This window comes from Onychostoma macrolepis, chromosome 10 (genome assembly GCF_012432095.1).
Source record: "Onychostoma macrolepis isolate SWU-2019 chromosome 10, ASM1243209v1, whole genome shotgun sequence".
NCBI lineage: Eukaryota > Metazoa > Chordata > Actinopteri > Cypriniformes > Cyprinidae > Onychostoma > Onychostoma macrolepis.
Genome location: NC_081164.1, coordinates 8,678,385 through 8,696,887, shown reverse-complemented (window position 1 = coordinate 8,696,887; position 18,503 = coordinate 8,678,385). Strand labels below are relative to the sequence as shown.

The 18,503-nt window shown below is 36.7% G+C and overlaps 1 protein-coding gene across 1 annotated transcript in view; it reads right to left on the bottom strand.

The window, feature by feature from the left end:
* robo3 (roundabout, axon guidance receptor, homolog 3 (Drosophila)) overlaps window positions 1-18,503 on the bottom strand; it is an 80,583-nt gene that overhangs the window by 28,005 nt on the left and 34,075 nt on the right. Inside the window, 5 exon segments of the mRNA XM_058790041.1 lie at window positions 2,419-2,543; window positions 12,962-13,089; window positions 14,200-14,338; window positions 14,440-14,560; window positions 15,617-15,774. Coding sequence (XP_058646024.1) covers window positions 2,419-2,543; window positions 12,962-13,089; window positions 14,200-14,338; window positions 14,440-14,560; window positions 15,617-15,774 — 671 coding nt within the window.

Here is an 18,503-nt window from a genome sequence, read left to right as displayed (position 1 = left end):
ACTCAGCTTAACTCACAAAAGACCATTATAAAACGTATTAATTGCTGTCTTTTTTCCCCCAAAAATAAAATCACAGTTCCACCTAAATCTAAAGTCATTTGAATAGCAGATGAATCACCAGCACACATCAGTAAAACTCTATATTAATGCATCAACTATAAACAGGCTATATTTGGACTATTATAATTAATACAGTACAGTTAATTGATATTAGTGTATATTAATTATATATTTTTTTAAATGTGTTAAAATTATCATATATAATATATTATAAACCAATGTGCATTCATATAGCTCATTATAGACTATGTGCAAACATGTTTTTACCATGTTCAACACCTTTAAATCACAGTAAAATCATTTTAACATGCAGCCTCTTGTGGCATATTGCTTTATCAGTTAATGCATGTTGCATTGCTGTTTGTGACTGATCCAAATTACACATACAATAAAAAAGGATATGGGATAATCAGTCCACTGATATAATTTATGACTCATCACTATCACTTAGATGTAAGAGCTTGGATGAAATGGCTGATTTGCATTTACATTAATAGAACATCACTGTGCATTCAATGTGATACTCGGGTATAAATTTAGTTGACCGCTGAGATTCACGGCCGAACAATAGCTGCGTTATCTCAGCTGGTGTTTTAGAGAGGGGGGTTAGGAAAAATGTCAGATACACAAAAGACAAGGCTGAAGGATTTTAAGGAGTCTTCCTCCTTTAGCATGAGGCTGCAACACTGACAGATGCCCTATTGTTCCTACTTGGCCGTGTGTGTGTCACTGTTTCATTTTTGGGGATAATCCAGTGACCCGCTCACCCCAGCCCTCTAGCTCTGACCAGACTCACCCTCATCCTCAGTTCTGTTCTATATCTACTGACCTCAAAGATCGGCCACACATACACACACAGAAAAACAAAGAATAGATGAGAGATTAACCGGAGAAGAGTTCATGGCCCGACGTACAGCGGATATTTGATCACCTCTGGCCTATGACACACTCTGCTCGACAAAAAAAGAAGGATGAAGGGATCTAAGAAAGGATGGAGGGAGGGATATGGGAACTGGCTTCCTTCCTCCGAGTGCTTAAGAACAACCAGAGGCTTATATCTTCATTTTTTTCTGCTGTGCTTTATTAATAGAGACATGAGCGTGTTATCTAGCTGGGCCCAGGGACATGTTCTATCCTCCTCTGACCCAATGAGGAGACATAAACGTGAACAAGCTCCTGCAGAAATCCCAGAGTTCCTTCTAACCTGGTGAATGGCCTGTCACCAGTATCCAAACTGGCTGCGAGGCTCTCTCTATTTCTTTCTCTTTGACTCTTTGACTCTGAAACTCCTTGGACTGATTAAAAAAAAAACCCTGTGTAGTTCTTCTTGCTTCTTATAATCATGAAAATCAAACATAAAATGTTCAGCTCTTATTTATTTAAAAAACAATTATTTTTAATTTTACACTGATTAAAGATTGTAATAAAATTTTACACTGATTGTACTATTTTTACACTGATTAAAGTCATTAGTTATTAATAATAATATATTTATTTATTTATTCATATATAAAACACATTATTTGTTTATGATTTACAGAAACACACACACAACACTGATTTGAGTTCAAAGAGCCAGTTATGCATGGTCAGCTGTCAAATACATTGCATGTTTTGTCACATATATTCATATGTTTGCTGTCATGTCAGCAAACATATGATTACAAGTGACAATACATACAGAATGATTCAAAAACAGACAGCCACACAATTTGTTTTCAGAGCAAAAGTGCTTCTAGAGAAACTCATCCTCCAGGTGAGATCAGGTAGATAATGAAAAATAAATCCATCAGATTTCCAGCCTATATGGGCACTAGACTTGCCTTCCCACTCACAATCTTAGAAGTGTCACTCATGGATCCACAGTTTGCTATCTTGCACGATAATACATATCGAGTGACCTCAAAAAGAATTTGGTCAATCTGGCCACACTTTAAAAATGTATTAGCATTATATATATTTTTTTTAATTAAGAACGAAAATGTATTTTGCATTAGAATTTTTTTGTATAATTTCTAATTTCTAATCTCTATCATTTTTATAACTTAATTTAAATAGTGTGCCTTAAGAGTCAAATTATTGAGCCCATTGTTTAAACAACAGTATGCTAGAATTAAAATTTTATATTCGAATTTTCAGTTTTTTATGAATTCAGTAAGACATTCAGTTTCATCTTTCAGTCTACAAATCCTTCCAAAACTGTGCTTTGTTTTTTATGAATATACTCGGTCACTGCCCTAGAGTTGGACCCTTTCTTTAAGCAAGCACAATGAAAGTATCCGCCACATACCTTGATGTGTTTTGACACTGACACTGTAAGGGTTCCCCGGCGTGCATCTGTGTGCTGTTGTCTCTTACCTGACTGCCTTCCTTCTGCCAGAACACAGCAGGAGGGGGATTTCCCTTCGTTCCACAAAGAAAGGTGACAGTACGGCCTTGGGCAGAGATCTGATCCCGTGGACGCACCACGATCTGAGGAGGAACTGAAGAGGAGAAAAGAAACTTATGAAGCTGCAGATCCACACACGACAAATCAAGGCCCCTATAGTCTATATGAGCGTCTGGAATGTGCTGCGTTCTATATAACTCCTCCAAGGTGAGACTATCCTACAGTTACACAGTGGCAGTTTTGTTTAGTCTAAACTTGAGTCTCCCAAGGAGCAGAACTGTGTGTGTGTTAGTACTGCTGGTGGCATGCAGTAAAGCTGTCATAGCTGATACTGTACATGGTGCCACATTCTGGTACCAGTTCTGCACAAGAAGATAAGGTTAGTGTAGAATGTCATTACTATGCAAACAGCACTCTGAGCTATGAAGTCTGTTTAAACTGAGTCAAAGGTCATACAGTAACCCTAGCTGGATATATGTAACAAAACCAACACTGACACTTTTACCCATAAACAGTTAGGATTTGCTCTGAAAATCACGACCAAAACTAATCCACATCATATTTCAGGACTGTTTTGACATGAAGCAGGGCTTTTGAAAACTCAAGTATGGTTATAACCAAATAGACATAATTACTGAAGGCAGAGGTTTCAGTGCTGGTCTTTCTGAGCAGAGAGAGATGGATATAAAGAGCTTAATTATTATGGAAACCTTTTCTTCTCTGTGCCTGCAGAGATACTTTAAAGCACATGTTAGCACATCTGATGCGGTGCTGAAGAGCCCTTATCTTGTGGGGGATATGCAGGCGTATTGAGAGCAAAATATACATTTATATCTAAGTAATCTGGCCTCTTTCGCCTAATGTACAGTTTCTGTCCACTAATGAGTGTCTGGATATAAATGAGGACCTCTTAAACTCCCAAGAGCATCATTGGGTGGCCACTGGGTTCATCTCCATCTCTCAGCGGATCCATTCTTCCATCTCGTTCACTTTCTCTCTCTCAATCTGTTTGATGAGACCTTGTTGGCTTTCTTTCTGCCGCGGCTGCTTGGTTCTTGCCCTTAGTGTGAGTTTGATCAATGGATGTTCGTGATGGATGCTAATCTGCTGGTCTTATCTGCCCTGCGGCCATCTTTCTACCCAGCAACATTACGAGACCTTGAACAGTTTCAACCCAGACCCAACATATTTTCTTTTTTGTGAATTAAATCCTGTAAGAAATGTGTAAAAAATGATGCAATTTTTTTAAATGTTGCTTGAGACTCTTGTTCAGTTTCGTTCTGACTATCTGTTTTCATACTCAAGAAATGTGCCTGAATGAGGTCAGATGAACTCAAAAGAGTTAGGACTTACTCGATTAGTTGAGCAAGTCGATTAGTTGTACTCAAAAATATGTAGTTTTGCATATTTTTAGCACATATCTGCCATTATGGATGGATGGATGGATGGATGGTCCACTTCCCATCATTTCAATTCTAACTCAACTTTCTGTCAGATAGGGCTGGGCAAGCTAGGCAATATCGTGTTCATTATCGAAGGTGATTCATCTGCGATAATGAATGCGATATTGCATAGCTTGTCAGCGATCTACGGCTCAGTGTATTAAATGCCGCTCCATTTGAAAACAGGTGATCGATATTCACCGCTAATCAAGGAACCGGCTTTACTGACAAGATGCACATGCATATCGCATGCGATATGTAACCCTGGACCACAAAACCAGTCTTAAGTCGCTGGGGTATATTTGTAGCAATAGCCAAAAATACATTGTATAGGTCAAAATTACAATTTTTTCTTTTATGCCAAAAATCATTAGGATATTAAGTAAAGATCATGTTCCATGAAGATATTTTGTGAATTTCTTACCATAAATATATCAAAACTTCATTTCTGATTAGTAATATGCATTGCTAAGAACATAATTTGGACAACTTTAAAGGTGATTTTCTCAATATTTTGATTTTTTTGCACCCTCAGATTCCAGATTTTGAAATAGTTGTATCTCGGCCAAATATTGTCCGATCTTAACAAACCATACATCAATGGAAAGATTATTTATTCAGCTTTAAGATGGTGTATAAATCTCAATTTCAAAAAACTGACACTTAAGACTGGTTTTGTCATCCAGGGTCATATATATCGCCCAGCCCTACTGTCAGATGTGGCCAATTCAGTTCAAATTCTTACTCATGAATTGAAAGGGAGCCAATTCTTCCATTCTGAATTGTGCCCAAGCCTGATAGGTCTTTTACAGGAACAGATTCCTATATTAGTAGAGGATGCTGCATGATAGATGGGGTTTGGAATTTTAGCATCGAGGGTGGAATACAAACTAAACTGATGATCGGCCTTCAGTTGTCAGAGCTTAGCTGGGCTGATGGGTATTGATTATTTCCGTGCTATTGCCCTTTATTGGGCGCCTGTGAATGTGCAACGCTGTCACCTTTAACCTTCACCGGCTAATTGATTTCTCATCCTCCTTCCCATCCTGTGCAATTTTTTTTTAGTAGAGTTTCACACACGATTAGAGTGACGCGTCGGCTCTGACAACACGCATTTATACTCAGGAAGGTCTTTCTCCTTTAGCTCACCTTAAATATCCCACTAATTCATCAAGCCGACGGGCTGATAGCGTTTGCACCCTCCCTACTAATGCACCTAACAACCTGCACTCTATTTGTCTCACGATCTACCACAATTACTCTTATTTCACCCCACCACTGGCTTAGTCTCTCCTTTTTCTATTTCCTTTAGTCTCTTTCATTACAAAAGTCAAAAACAATCCAAAAGATGCAATCTGCCTCAATGCAGCTGTCTCAGATCAATTTTTCCGACTGGCTCCCTGCCTGCCTGCCTGCTGGCTTTTTCTCATAGACTGTCGTTGAGTGTAGGCTGCATCACAGCTTGGAGGCGACAAGCATGTTGAAACAGAACAAGGCCCAATAGGGAGTCTGGCCACAGGGGTCATTGAGGTCGCTGTCCAGAGGTCAAGCAGGAGCCATATCGCTGACCCTGGAGGTCAAATCTGAAACACATCCCCTGTCGCTATAATTTGGGACACTAGTCTAGAGAGACCTCAGAGCAAACTGGAGAGGTAATGATGCCAATTTCCTATTCCCCCTGTATTATTGACTGTTGGGCTGATGCAAGGACTGAAATATCAACTTAATGCTATGTAATACCACAAATCTTATGAGACTTCTCTCTGAATATAGAAAAATGAATATATATGACTGTGAATATACAGTATATGGGCAAAATAAGATGTTACTGAAACACACACTGTCTCAAGAGATTTCACTCTAAAAATATGTAGCAACAAGAAGTGAATGCGACTAACAGAATGTGCCTTGGGCTGTGATAAATAATTACCAGTTAAAACAACATTACAGAAACAGCATGGAGTTTTGAGAGAATGGAGGTGTCAGATGCATGCTAATGTGGTATGACAGGGAGAAGATTTAGGGAAAGGATTTAAAATATACATAATACCTCTACCAGCACCAAACAGACCATGCTTTTTGAAGACAAATCAAGTGGATGAAAATGCCAGCTCTTGAAACATGGGCCAAATAAATTAATAGAAATAAATAAATATAATAAAAAATAATAAGTTTGCAAATTTATAATAATACTAATACAATTGGTTGTTGTTAATATTATTGCCAGGGATAAAAATTCATAAAGTCAACTGTAACTTCCTAGTTATAGATATATCTATAGATATATAGTTATATCTTAATACATCCATTAAGATATCGAAGTCTCTTCCTCAAAATTTCAAAGATGATACAAACAATAACAAAAAACTACTACTACAATAATAATAATAACTTTTCTATTTTCTATGTTTTTATTATTAAATTATTATCAGGGATAAACTTTAATTTATCTTCTAAAGCTATCTATGGAGCGAAAAACCCATAACTACTCAGCCATTAAATCAACTACAACTATTCCAAGTTATAGATAGAATGCCATCTGTTAAGATATCTATAAGTCTTTCTGGACATCTCTTCCTTGAAGTATCACAGATGGTGTATTTGACGGAATAGCAGTAGACAGAGCTGTGAAGGTGCCGGCTGGCTGGCTAGTGACAGGTCAAAAGTGTCACCCACTCACATAGGCTAAACAAAAGTGCTGAAGCTAAAAATTATTCATGGAACTTGGTTTCCTCCCAAGATGGACCACAACATGCGCAAAGATCCAACACCTTCACGCTCCCTCTGGGAGAGTTGGTGGTTAGTGAATACACAGCCACAAACTCATATGCAGATTCACCGCCAACAAAACGTGTCTTCAAACATCGCGTCTATCCCCAGAGGGACTCGCCATGACAGGCAGTTGTCAGCGTCGAACAGTGATGCGGACAGAAAGTGTGGAAGGGCTATGCTTCAGTGCTCAGCGCCGCAATTAAAACCCCCTACATGCAATTAATACAGTCTTTAGAGTGTAACCGATTAAACGCTTTACAGCATTGCAGGTTATCTACACCAATACAGGGCATATGTTTACAATGCCTAGCTGAGCAGCCATCTCTGTCCAGCAATACCTGCCAAATTTATAAGCTGCATATTTACTGCATAATCAAAACGAGAGCATCATCTGCATAAATGCAGTTTCTCAGAGAGCTTGTGCTGTTTTCAATACTCCCCCATGAGGAAACAGTAATATGCATGGGCTAAGATCAGTCCTGTCAGAGTTTGGAATAGGACCTACTTTTTTTGGGACAGCTTAAAATGAGCACAGTTGGAGGAGCGCCTCTGGATTAATCTGGTGTAAATCGCTGCTACATGGGTTTATTTCATATTTATTGTCTCAGCTCTTAGACATGCAAATGAAGAGGGCAGTTGAGGAAACATGCAGTGGATTATTTCACAACGCTGTGCGAATGATGAAACGAATCCGTCATCTTTAGTGGAAAGAAGACAGAATCTCTTCCTGTTTCTCCCTCGCACAAAGTCTGACTAATCTAACCCGGTGTGTATTAAACGTCTGGCTTTTCCACTGAATACAGAATGTTCTGACACACTTATCTGGCTTAGAAGTCTAAAACTAAGTTAATTTTATAACTATGTTGCAAAACCCAAAAGCTCGCCTTTCACTGCCTACACAGGCACCTACTTTTAAGGATTTTGAGAAAGTTTTAAGAATTTGAAGAAAGTTGAACTCAAGTTACTAACAACTTGAGTCAATAATAAGCACACAGAAATTACACAGACACAAATATTAAGTATTGTATTTTCAATTAGATAACCTGTTTTGTATCGATATTTTTCAGTACTGGATAAAATACACTTGAAAATGCTAATTGCAATGTGTACCGCTGTATACTACTGTTCAAAAGTTTAGTTTTTTTTTTTTTTTCTAAGCAAGGACATATTAAACATTGTTGCAATATTTTGCAACAATGTTTAATATTTCCTTGCTTCAAAAAAAAAAAAAAAACTAAACCGTTCTATATATATATTATATATACATATTATATATACATATAACTGCTGTTCTTTTTATTTTATTCATTCTATTCATTAATAAATGAATATGTTTATCATGGTTTCCACAAAAATATTAAAGAGTATTTTTCATTATTTTCAGCACTGATTATAACAAGATACATTTCATGAGCAGTAAATCAGCATCTTACAATGATCACTGGAGATTGGAGTAATGATGCTGAAAATTCAGCATTTCAAAACAAAAGAACAAATTGCATTTTAAAATATTTGAAATAGAACACGCCAACTTAAATTGTAATAATAGTTCACAGAATTACTGTTTCTAACTGATTTTGCTCACAATAAATGCAGCCTTGGTGAGCATAAAAGACATGCGAGACGAACAAAATAAGATTTCTTAAAAAGCTGCTTCCTACCCATGTGAAAGAACAAAATCATAATTAGATTGCTTTAATATCTCCATTGTTTTCCCTATAGAGCAATGAAATTAAATGTAGATCATATTTGCATAATGTAGATATTTATGTAGATAAATGTAGATATTTGCATAAATCTCCAGCATTTTGGATTTTTAACATTTTAACATCTTCGTAAAACTGAAAATAACTGAGATTTGCCTTGAGCTGTTTATAACAAACCTGTGAGCAATAAAATCTTCCTTTAGGTACTGTTTGCAACAGCTTTGACAATGGCTTCTGTGCCTAAAAATGTTGTCTAGGTGGGCAGCTCACTAGGTTTTGGATGATATTCTTTGTCAAGCTAAAAAAAAAAATACTACAAAACAGTTTGAGTAGCTCTAAAAGAACATTTCCCGAACTTTCAATTAAATGTAACTCATCCAAGACGCAAATAACAAAAGAAAAAAGAAAAAGCACCAAAGACCCAAGTCGGGTTGTATGAAAACTACCACCCTGCAGGGAACGGTTTCTTTTTAGCCATTAAAAAGGAGCAGTACGCTCTTGCTTGCCTCTGAAAACATGTTCTTTCTTTCATTCTGCCTGTGTGTCGGTCTGTCTGGCTAACACTGAAGTGCTCCGTCAGCATCAGATATAGTTGTTTCCACTTGTGAAAAAGCAGTGTTTTTCCTCGACAGAAATAACATAACATGGAAATTACTTCTCGGTCACAAGTACTCCTCATTGTGCCTTAAGTTAAATACAGTTCTCACAAGAAAAACAAAGCAAGTGGTACAAAATTCAATTTCTAAAAAAGCCAAAAGTGCAAGTATTTATTTTATGCTATTTATGAACACTTTCAAGGGTAAAACGATTGTAGGCTTGGTGACTCCGCAAAGCTTCAAAGCCAAACCCAAGAGGTTTCTGCTGACAATACGGAGTTGTTCTAGCTAACTGAGTGGGCCACACTGCACAAAACCATCTTGGAAAAAAAATCAGCTCCAGATCCCTCAGATCTTCATCAATATGGGCACTGCAGCGGTAATGGTCAAGCTTTGGAGCAGAGGCCCTCTCTTTCAGTGTATCTGTAATTTGATCACGTTTTTCTCATAGTCTGGAGTGAAAGGACAGAGGTCACTCCTGCACAGCACTAGATAATGACCTTTTGTAACTCTCCTCCGTAAAGAACATCCAGAGCAGTCAAAGCCCAGTCACACTTCAAAAGCCTCTGAAGTTTCAAATACCTGCGTTTTCTATGTCGTTCTTAACAGTGAAAACCAGTGTTACTGCTCTGCATATCTGCATTAACGAGCTGGACTAGAATAGAGACTCATTACTTGTGAGTGTAGAAGGGATAGTTCAACAAAAAAAATAAGATTTTTGTCATTATTCCAAACCTGTATGACTTTCTTTGTTTTGCAAAAAACACAGAATAAGATATTTTTCAAATTTATCTGTGCTTTTTTTGTCCATACAATGAAAGTCAGTGAGGTTAGGTGTTGTTTTGGACTGCATTGAATTTCACTGAACGGACAAAATCAGTTTCTTTAAAATACCTTCTTTTGTGTTTTGCCGAAGAAAGACACAACATGACATGAGGGTGAATAAATGACCGTTTTCATTTTTGTGAACTGTCCCTTTAAGTGGGCAAAAAATGACAGGCCAATAGACAAGAGGTGAATGGCCAGCGCAGGATCTTAACCCTGTCACAACCAATCACAGCCTCCAACACATGTGAAGCACAACCACACGCATGCAGAGAAATGAAATGGAATGGTACTTACGAGATGGGCCCACTATAATGGAGGTGAGGATGGAGAGAGAGACAAAAAAAATGGATAAAAATGAGATGAGTGAACTGGAAAGTTGGATTTTGTATTTAGAAAATAGTCTGGGTGATTAATAAAACACAAGTGGGATGAAACAACAACAGGCGGCAGTGACAGGAAAAGGAGATGAGGAGGAAGTGATGAGAGAAACTCTAAATTATGTTTCGTTCATGTCATGTTGGAATTACCATAATTACAAGATGACTCTGAGCTGTTGACATCATTGGACTAGCAAAAATGTGTTTCTATGACAACACCCATAACCAAAAAAGTTGCACATGCATTTTTTTGGTTCATAGTATATCTAATACTTAAATACTTACTTATACAATATATAAATCTAATACTTACTATAAATATTTATATTACTATATTACTATAAATATATATTATATAATATGTATACTTACTATAAATATGAATAAATGACACACACACACACATACATACAGGTGCATCTCAATAAATTAGAATGTCGTGGAAAAGTTCATTTATTTCAGTAATTCAACTCAAATTGTGAAACTCGTGTATTAAATAAATTCAATGCACACAGACTGAAGTAGTTTAAGTCTTTGGGTCTTTTAATTGTGATAATTTTGGCTCATATTTAGCAAAAACCCACCAATTCACTCTCTCAACAAATTAGACTATGGTGACATGCCAATCAGCTAATCAACTCAAAACACCTGCAAAGGTTTCCTGAGCCTTCAAAATGGTCTCTCAGTTTGGTTCACTAGGCTACACAATCAGGGGGAAGACTGCTGATCTGACCGTTGTCCAGAAGACAATCATTGACACCCTTCACAAGGAGGGTAAGCCACAAACATTCATTGCCAAAGAAGCTGGCTGTTCACAGAGTGCTGTATCCAAGCATGTTAACAGAAAGTTGAGTGGAAGGAAAAAGTGTGGAAGAAAAAGATGCACAACCAACCGAGAGAACCGCAGCCTTATGAGGATTGTCAAGCAAAACTTCACAAGGAATGGACTGAGGCTGGGGTCAAGGCATCAAGAGCCACCACACACAGACGAGTCAAGGAATTTGGCTACAGTTGTCGTATTCCTCTTGTTAAGCCACTCCTGAACCACAGACAGCATCAGAGGCGTCTTACCTGAGCTAAGGAGAAGAAGAACTGGACTGTTGCCCGGTGGTCCAAAGTCCTCTTTTCAGATGAGAGCAAGTTTTGTATTTCATTTGGAAACCAAGGTCCTAGAGTCTGGAGGAAGGGTGGAGAAGCTCATAGCCCAAGTTGCTTGAAGTCCAGTGTTAAGTTTCCTCAGTCTGTGATGATTTGGGGTGCAATGTCATCTGCTGGTGTTGGTCCATTATGTTTTTTGAAAACCAAAGTCACTGCACCCGTTTACCAAGAAATTTTGGAGCACTTCATGCTTCCTTCTGCTGACCAGCTTTTTAATGATGCTGATTTCATTTTCCAGCAGGATTTGGCACCTGCCCACACTGCCAAAAGCACCAACAGTTGGTTAAATGACCATGGTGTTAGTGTGCTTGACTGGCCAGCAAACTCACCAGACCTGAACCTCATAGAGAATCTATGTGGTATTGTCAAGAGGAAAATTAGAAACAAGAGACCAAAAAATGCAGATGAGCTGAAGGCCACCGTCAAAGAAACCTGGGCTTCCATACCACCTCAGCAGTGCCACAAACTGATCACCTCCATGCCACGCCGAATTGAGGCAGTAATTAAAGCAAAAGGAGCCCCTACCAAGTATTGAGTACATATACAGTAAATGAACATACTTTCCAGAAGGCCAACAATTCACTAAAAATGTTTTTTTATGAAGTATGAAGTATGAAGTATTCTAATTTGTTGAGGTAGTGAATTGGTGGGTTTTTGTTAAATGTGAGCCAAAATCATCACAATTAAAAGAGCCAAAGACTTAAACTACTTCAGTCTGTGTGCATTGAATTTATTTAATACACGTGTTTCACAATTAGAGTTGAATTACTGAAATAAATGAACTTTTCCACGACAATTTATTGAGATGCACCTGTATATCATACACTAGCTTTTTTCTATTACATTATATAAGAATTTTATTTTATTTTTTTAATTTTGAAAATCAAAGCACACACTAAGCAGCTGGTTATGATAAAAAAAAAATTCAGATATGTGCAAGCATTTTCGAGTGGTGATACAGTCATTTTAGTTGTTTTTACATGATATTAGAATAAACAAATTGTAGAAGTCAGTGCTTTCAAAACAAGATAATTAGCCATTTCAAGTTAATTTCAACATGACATGAACAGGAATAAACTCATGTTATAGATTCCTTCTGTCTAAAAGTGAAACCTACAATGTTTCTACAAAGCTGTACTAATAATATTTCAGCTTCATTCACACGTTGAATCATCGTCCATCAGCTGTCAGGTGAAATCATTCACAGCAAGTGTACTGCCATAAACCTCTATTAAGTGTGTAGAATATTCTTAATGTGTGCATGTTCTCAAGCCCACAGTCATGTTTTATGAAGCAAGATGTGCCTCTAACCAGATGGAATTATGTTAATTGCATCTGGCAGCTTTAAATAAATGGCTGTTGCCATAGCACTTCACTCCTGTAATCAGCAAAATGCAAGGCCAGCACGTGTGTGTGTATGTGTGTGTGTGTGGGCTCCGGCTAATACAATTCAGACTCAGAGTGTGTGCGAGAAAGATGCTAAAGTCAGAGAGAAGAATATAATAGAATTATTGTCAAATCCGTCAGATGTGCTGCTGTGTGGACGTGTAAGTGTGCATGTGTGTGTGTGTGTTTGAGAGAGAGTTACTGAGCTAAGCAGCATTTGTGCGTCTGCACAGTTGTTGTAACTCACCGTGGACCTGAAGTGTTCCGGATGCTTCGGCTTTGCCCACGCTGTTCTCAGATAAACAGGTGTACGAGCCTTCATCTTCAGCCTTCACCTGAGTAAGACGCAGGCTGTTGTCGGTACGGATCTCAAACCTGCCAGGAAAAACGCACACACAACGAAGTTACTCTCTAGTTTGCCTACAAACTGAGTCCCACTGTTCTCTGCCAGCTGTATCAGCAAAGTTTCGCTACATTGGATTTTAACACTGTAATGCTTCAGTGTGATTAACATCTGCTGCTAACAGTGTTCAAGGAGTTTTTAACTTTTATATACATATTTCTTAAATTCAAGTATATTATTTGACAAAATAGTTATTAAAAATATCAAATAAAAAATATATTCACATGATTGATATAATTTGATTTGATACATATAAACAATTTAAAATTAAAATGTAATTATTTTATTATTCAAAATAATATTCCTTTAAAGCTGTAATGCTTCAGTGCGATTAACATCTGCTGCTAACAGTGTTCAATCAGTTTTTGAACTTTTATAGACATATATTTTTAAATTGCAGTATATTATTTGGCTAAATAATTATTTAAAAATATCTCAAATGTATATATAAAAATATATATATTTTTAAAAATATATTTGCAAAATATATTAAGTACTGATTTGATACATAATAAACAATATTTAAAACTAAAAATGTAATTATTTTATAATTTAAAATAATATTTATTCATATAGTAATTAAAATTAATTTTATATATATGTTTTATTTTATCATGTCTTATTACAATAATAATAATAATCAATTTATAAGCAATTCAATATATCAAGTTATATATATATATATATATATATATATATATATATATATATACACACACACACACATACACACATACACAATACTGATCATTAAAATTGAATTATTTTATTAAATAAAATTATAATTAATAAAATTTATTTAATAAAATGTCATTAATATATATATATAAAATACTAATATTAATATAATAAAAAGGTTAGCATTTATATGCATTTTATTATTTTAATGCTTTATTATAATAATTAGAATTATATTTATTTATATAATAAATTATAATAATAATTATTATTATTAGTACTACTATTACTACTACTACTACTACTAGTAGTAGTATTCGTATTTTCAATATAAAATAATCAATATAAAAATATTTTATCATATTGATAATTCCACCATTTTAATGCTTCTGACTGAGTCTCACCTTCCCCGAGGCAGTTCTCCTTCTTCTTTCCTCCAGCGTATGGTGGGAGTGGGGTCTCCCTGAACCTCACACTGAAAATCCACTGTGTCATCAGCGAGGACCACCTGATTCACAGGTCTGCGTACAAACATGGGTCGCTCTACAGGAGAAAGAGTTCCCAGAGAGATTCCCAGAGAAATCAATGTGAGAGAGAAAGAGAGATAACGAAAGCTATAGGATAAAGTAGAATTACAAGCCTACCAAACACTACAAGCTCAGCAGGGTCACTGTCCTTCTCTCCAACCATATTAGTGCCGACACACACATACATTCCTGCATCGCTCTTCCTTGTGTTTGAGATCATCAGCTTCCCTCCACGGATCTGTAAGGAAAAGCACACCACGATCTGTCAGGGGTATGCATTTATAAAACATCTAAAAGAAAAAGACACTAAAATCTGAGTTGGTCCCCACAGGAAGCCAAACATGCTGTGATGTTTTATGAACATGGTTTCTGGGCTCCAGAAAAAAGTAAATACTAAAGCAAAAGCCAGTTTGGTTGTTTATGAAACACTTGACACAGAGAGCATGGCCAAACTGATACATTTAGTAAAAGTGCTTTAATAGCCCATTTAGTCGAGTGGCTGATAAGAGAGTCATAGACGGACAATGAGAGAGACACAAACAAAGAGACACAGTTGTAATGTTGAGAGAACAGAGATATATATAAATATATATTCCTATTAGTTAGTTTGTGCGAGTTATTAAGAGTAATGTCCTCTGAACTTCTTCCTTTATTTTTCTAAATGTTACCATACCAACGCATGTTTTTGTTTCTTTTCAAAACTGATTTGTTTGCATGCTTTGTCAATATTAGATGGAAAAAAAAAAAAGTACGTTGAACATTGAGTAAAGTACAAGTACACTGAGATTCATTCTAGAGCCAATAAAATGCATTTCCAAAAAAACAAAATACATATGAATACTTATATATATGAAAATGTTTTTATACTACATAAAACTGTATAAACTACTTGGTTTAGGTCTGTAATATTTGAATAGAGTCTCTTATTGCTGCATTTATTTGATCAAAAATAGAGTAAAACGTAATAATTTAAAATCTTAAAACAGCTGTATTTTAATGTTAATGCAATTTATTCCTGAGATGCAAAGCTGAATTTTCAGCAGCCATTACTTCAGCCTTCAGTGTCACATGATCCTTCAGATATGATCATTTGGTGCTCAAGAAACATTTCTTATTATTACTATCACCAGTGTTGAAAACATTGTACGCTTAATATTTTTGTGGAAACAGTGATGTGTATATATTTAGGATTCTTTGATAAATACAAGAACGGTATTTATTTGACATGAATTTTTAAATGTATAGGAAAATAAAAGAAAAAGGGAAAGAGAGAAGACAGAAGACAGAATTTCACCGTTATCCTCTCGTCCTTGTCGTTCACTTTCACATTGTTCCTCTTCCAGGAAATAGTGGGTTCTGGGTGGCCCCGTGGAGGGATGCACTCCATCACCGCTGGCTCCCCTGCTGCCACCACCACGTCACTGGGGGTCTGTCGAAAATCATCCCGGAGAACTGAGGAAACAGGGAGAAAAGACAGAAATAATCAGCAACAGGGATTGGGGATCACTATGAACATAACTCCACAAACAGCTACACTTTACTGTGCATACTGTGCAGCAGCATTTTGGGATATTAGTTTAGTGCCATGCAGTCATTTTTTTAGCTAGCTTTCCTGGTTTAATTTGTTTGCAATGTTGTCCTGTTCTCCCCCTGGTCTTAATTTGCTCACTGTCCATGTCGGCCTAATAAATAATGCATTGTTTCCTCTAACACATGACTATGAATAATTAAATCAGTTAGACACTGGCAAAAATCACCCCTCTTTTGTTACTGATACTGGCAAAAAATGTCACAAACAGAACACAAAAATGACAGTGTGTGCAAAAACACATGCAAACGCAAAAACGGCAACATAGGCAATAACCAGCAGCGCAAATATCCTTCAAATCGACCTTCTCGCACCTTTGGGGCTGATGATATCAGTTCCCCTCTCAATCTGGATTTCCATTTTATTGCCATTTATCAGATTCCTTAGTGCTGGCTCTGCCAATACTTTAATCTGACCAGTGCTCTATCAACCCCTCTAAATCGTTCTGCAGCTGCACGTTTCCAATTGGTGTTTGTGGCCCAGAGCAAAAGGTTTGCGTTCAGATAGAGCGTATGAAGTGGAAGGCTTTCGATATTGCGCTGGATCAGATCCAAAAGTCAACCAAACTACGGCTCTCTCACTCAGAACACAATGTCCAGAGCTCAGACAGCAAATAAATTCACTGAAATAGGACCCTGCTAGTCAGCAAGCCATGAGAGAAGGAAATTTAAAAGTTCCCTTTATAGCCAGAGGGAACAGACTGAACTCGAACACTAAAACAGACAGCAGACACTAAATAGTGCCTGAAGAAATTCTGCTAGCAAAATCATATTGTATTTTTTTCTTATCTTGATCTACCAGCAATTTCACCTTTCCTTTCTTCATTCACTAATAATTGCTCACAGCTTATTCACATAGAAATATTTTCCATTTCAATTTCAGTCAGTTTCACAAAATGAGAAATTTATAGAAGCCTGTTTCAGAATAAAAAATGTAAAAAAAACTTTTTTCCCCTCACAAAAAAGTTAGAATTCTAAGTTCATTCTGATTTACATCTCACAATTCAGTTTTTTTATTATTTTTTTACAAAAATTCTGACTTGAGATAAAAAGTTGCAATTACCTTTATTTGTTATGCCATGGTGGAAACGAGCTTCCATAGAAATTTGTTTTCATCCTCATTCTTTATCGATGATGATTGATTCCCCCTAAATCATTCTAAAAGGGGGCATGTGTCTACATTTGGTAATTAGCATAAGACACGCTCACCTCCATATAAGGTATACCACACAACCTCTCAAGTTCAATAACTCTTCAAATTTACCCAAGGCCCAATGATGCTCAAGGCCAATACAAAAACAACAAAGCATTTTCATATTGAAAATTTTTATGCAGAATCTATCCTAACACAGATATACTAACAAAGACTCAAACACTGGGATGAATAATCACAATTCTACACATTTTGCTCAATGATCAGGCAATACAGGTCCCAGGTCAGCAGTACAGTTCTCTTATTTTTAATTAATACCTTCACAAACAAGAATCTCTATTCACTGCCTAGCAGGGTTGGGAATCGAAAATCGATTCCAATCCCAGAATCGGATACTTAAGGTCAGGAATCGGATACTTGTCAAATTTAAATTTCGATTTTTTTTCTTCATCTGTGAGAACTGGGCCTAGCGATCTGCCAGGACCTTGCTCGCTAATCTAAGCGCTCCAAAGTTTGGCTACATTTGCGATCAGAAGCCAAAAAAGCTAAGTATCATATCAGTGATAGCTAAACATGTTGCAAAAGAGGTGTCACCACCAACATGACAAAGCACTTTAATTTAATAGATCGTTAAAGATCGCAAACATGATTCAAACACCAGCGTGATTCTATTCCTAAATTTCTTTAAATTTCATTCCTCAAACTTTGACACGTGCGATCAAAACGTTGTGATCACTTGGTTCGTCCGTGCAGTGTACGATCACATCATTGAAGATTTATCAATTACATTGTTACAGCAGTAGGTGACGAAAAGGGGCTTTTAAAATGTATTTGTCTTTGAAACACACAAGAGATTCGTTCAAGAACGCTGATTCATCCAGTAATGAAACAAGTACATCTTGAGTGAGTCATTGAAACATAAATTACATGTGATGTTTTTTTCTTTAGAATCATGAGAGAACCACAGCTTCCATTGGAAAAAAAACCCCTCAGTTTATCCAGAATCATGCAGTTCTCTTTTGCACACAAACATCTCTTAAAGAGTCCAGGTTTATGTAGCCTGTTGGTTTTTGTTCATGGTATTCAGCTCCAATAAATGGTTTGCAAAAAAGAGACACAGGAGAAATGTTTGATATCATTATTTAATCACATTGGAATCGAAACTGGGAATCGATAAGCAGTATCGGAATCGGAATCGATAAAATTCAAACGACACCCAACCCTACTGCCTGATTCAGTTTCTCCTATCTTCCCCCTTTCTCGTTTTGTCCTTTTCTCCTGACTGACCTGAACCTCTCCAAATTCTGCAATCCAACCGAACTGACAGAGGTCTGATAACATCCGAAGGCAGTCATTTCCCTCTCTTCCCATCCATCTTTTTCACGCTCACTCTCGACCTGACCACTTCACACGTCTCCTCAAAATCACACAATCTGAAAAG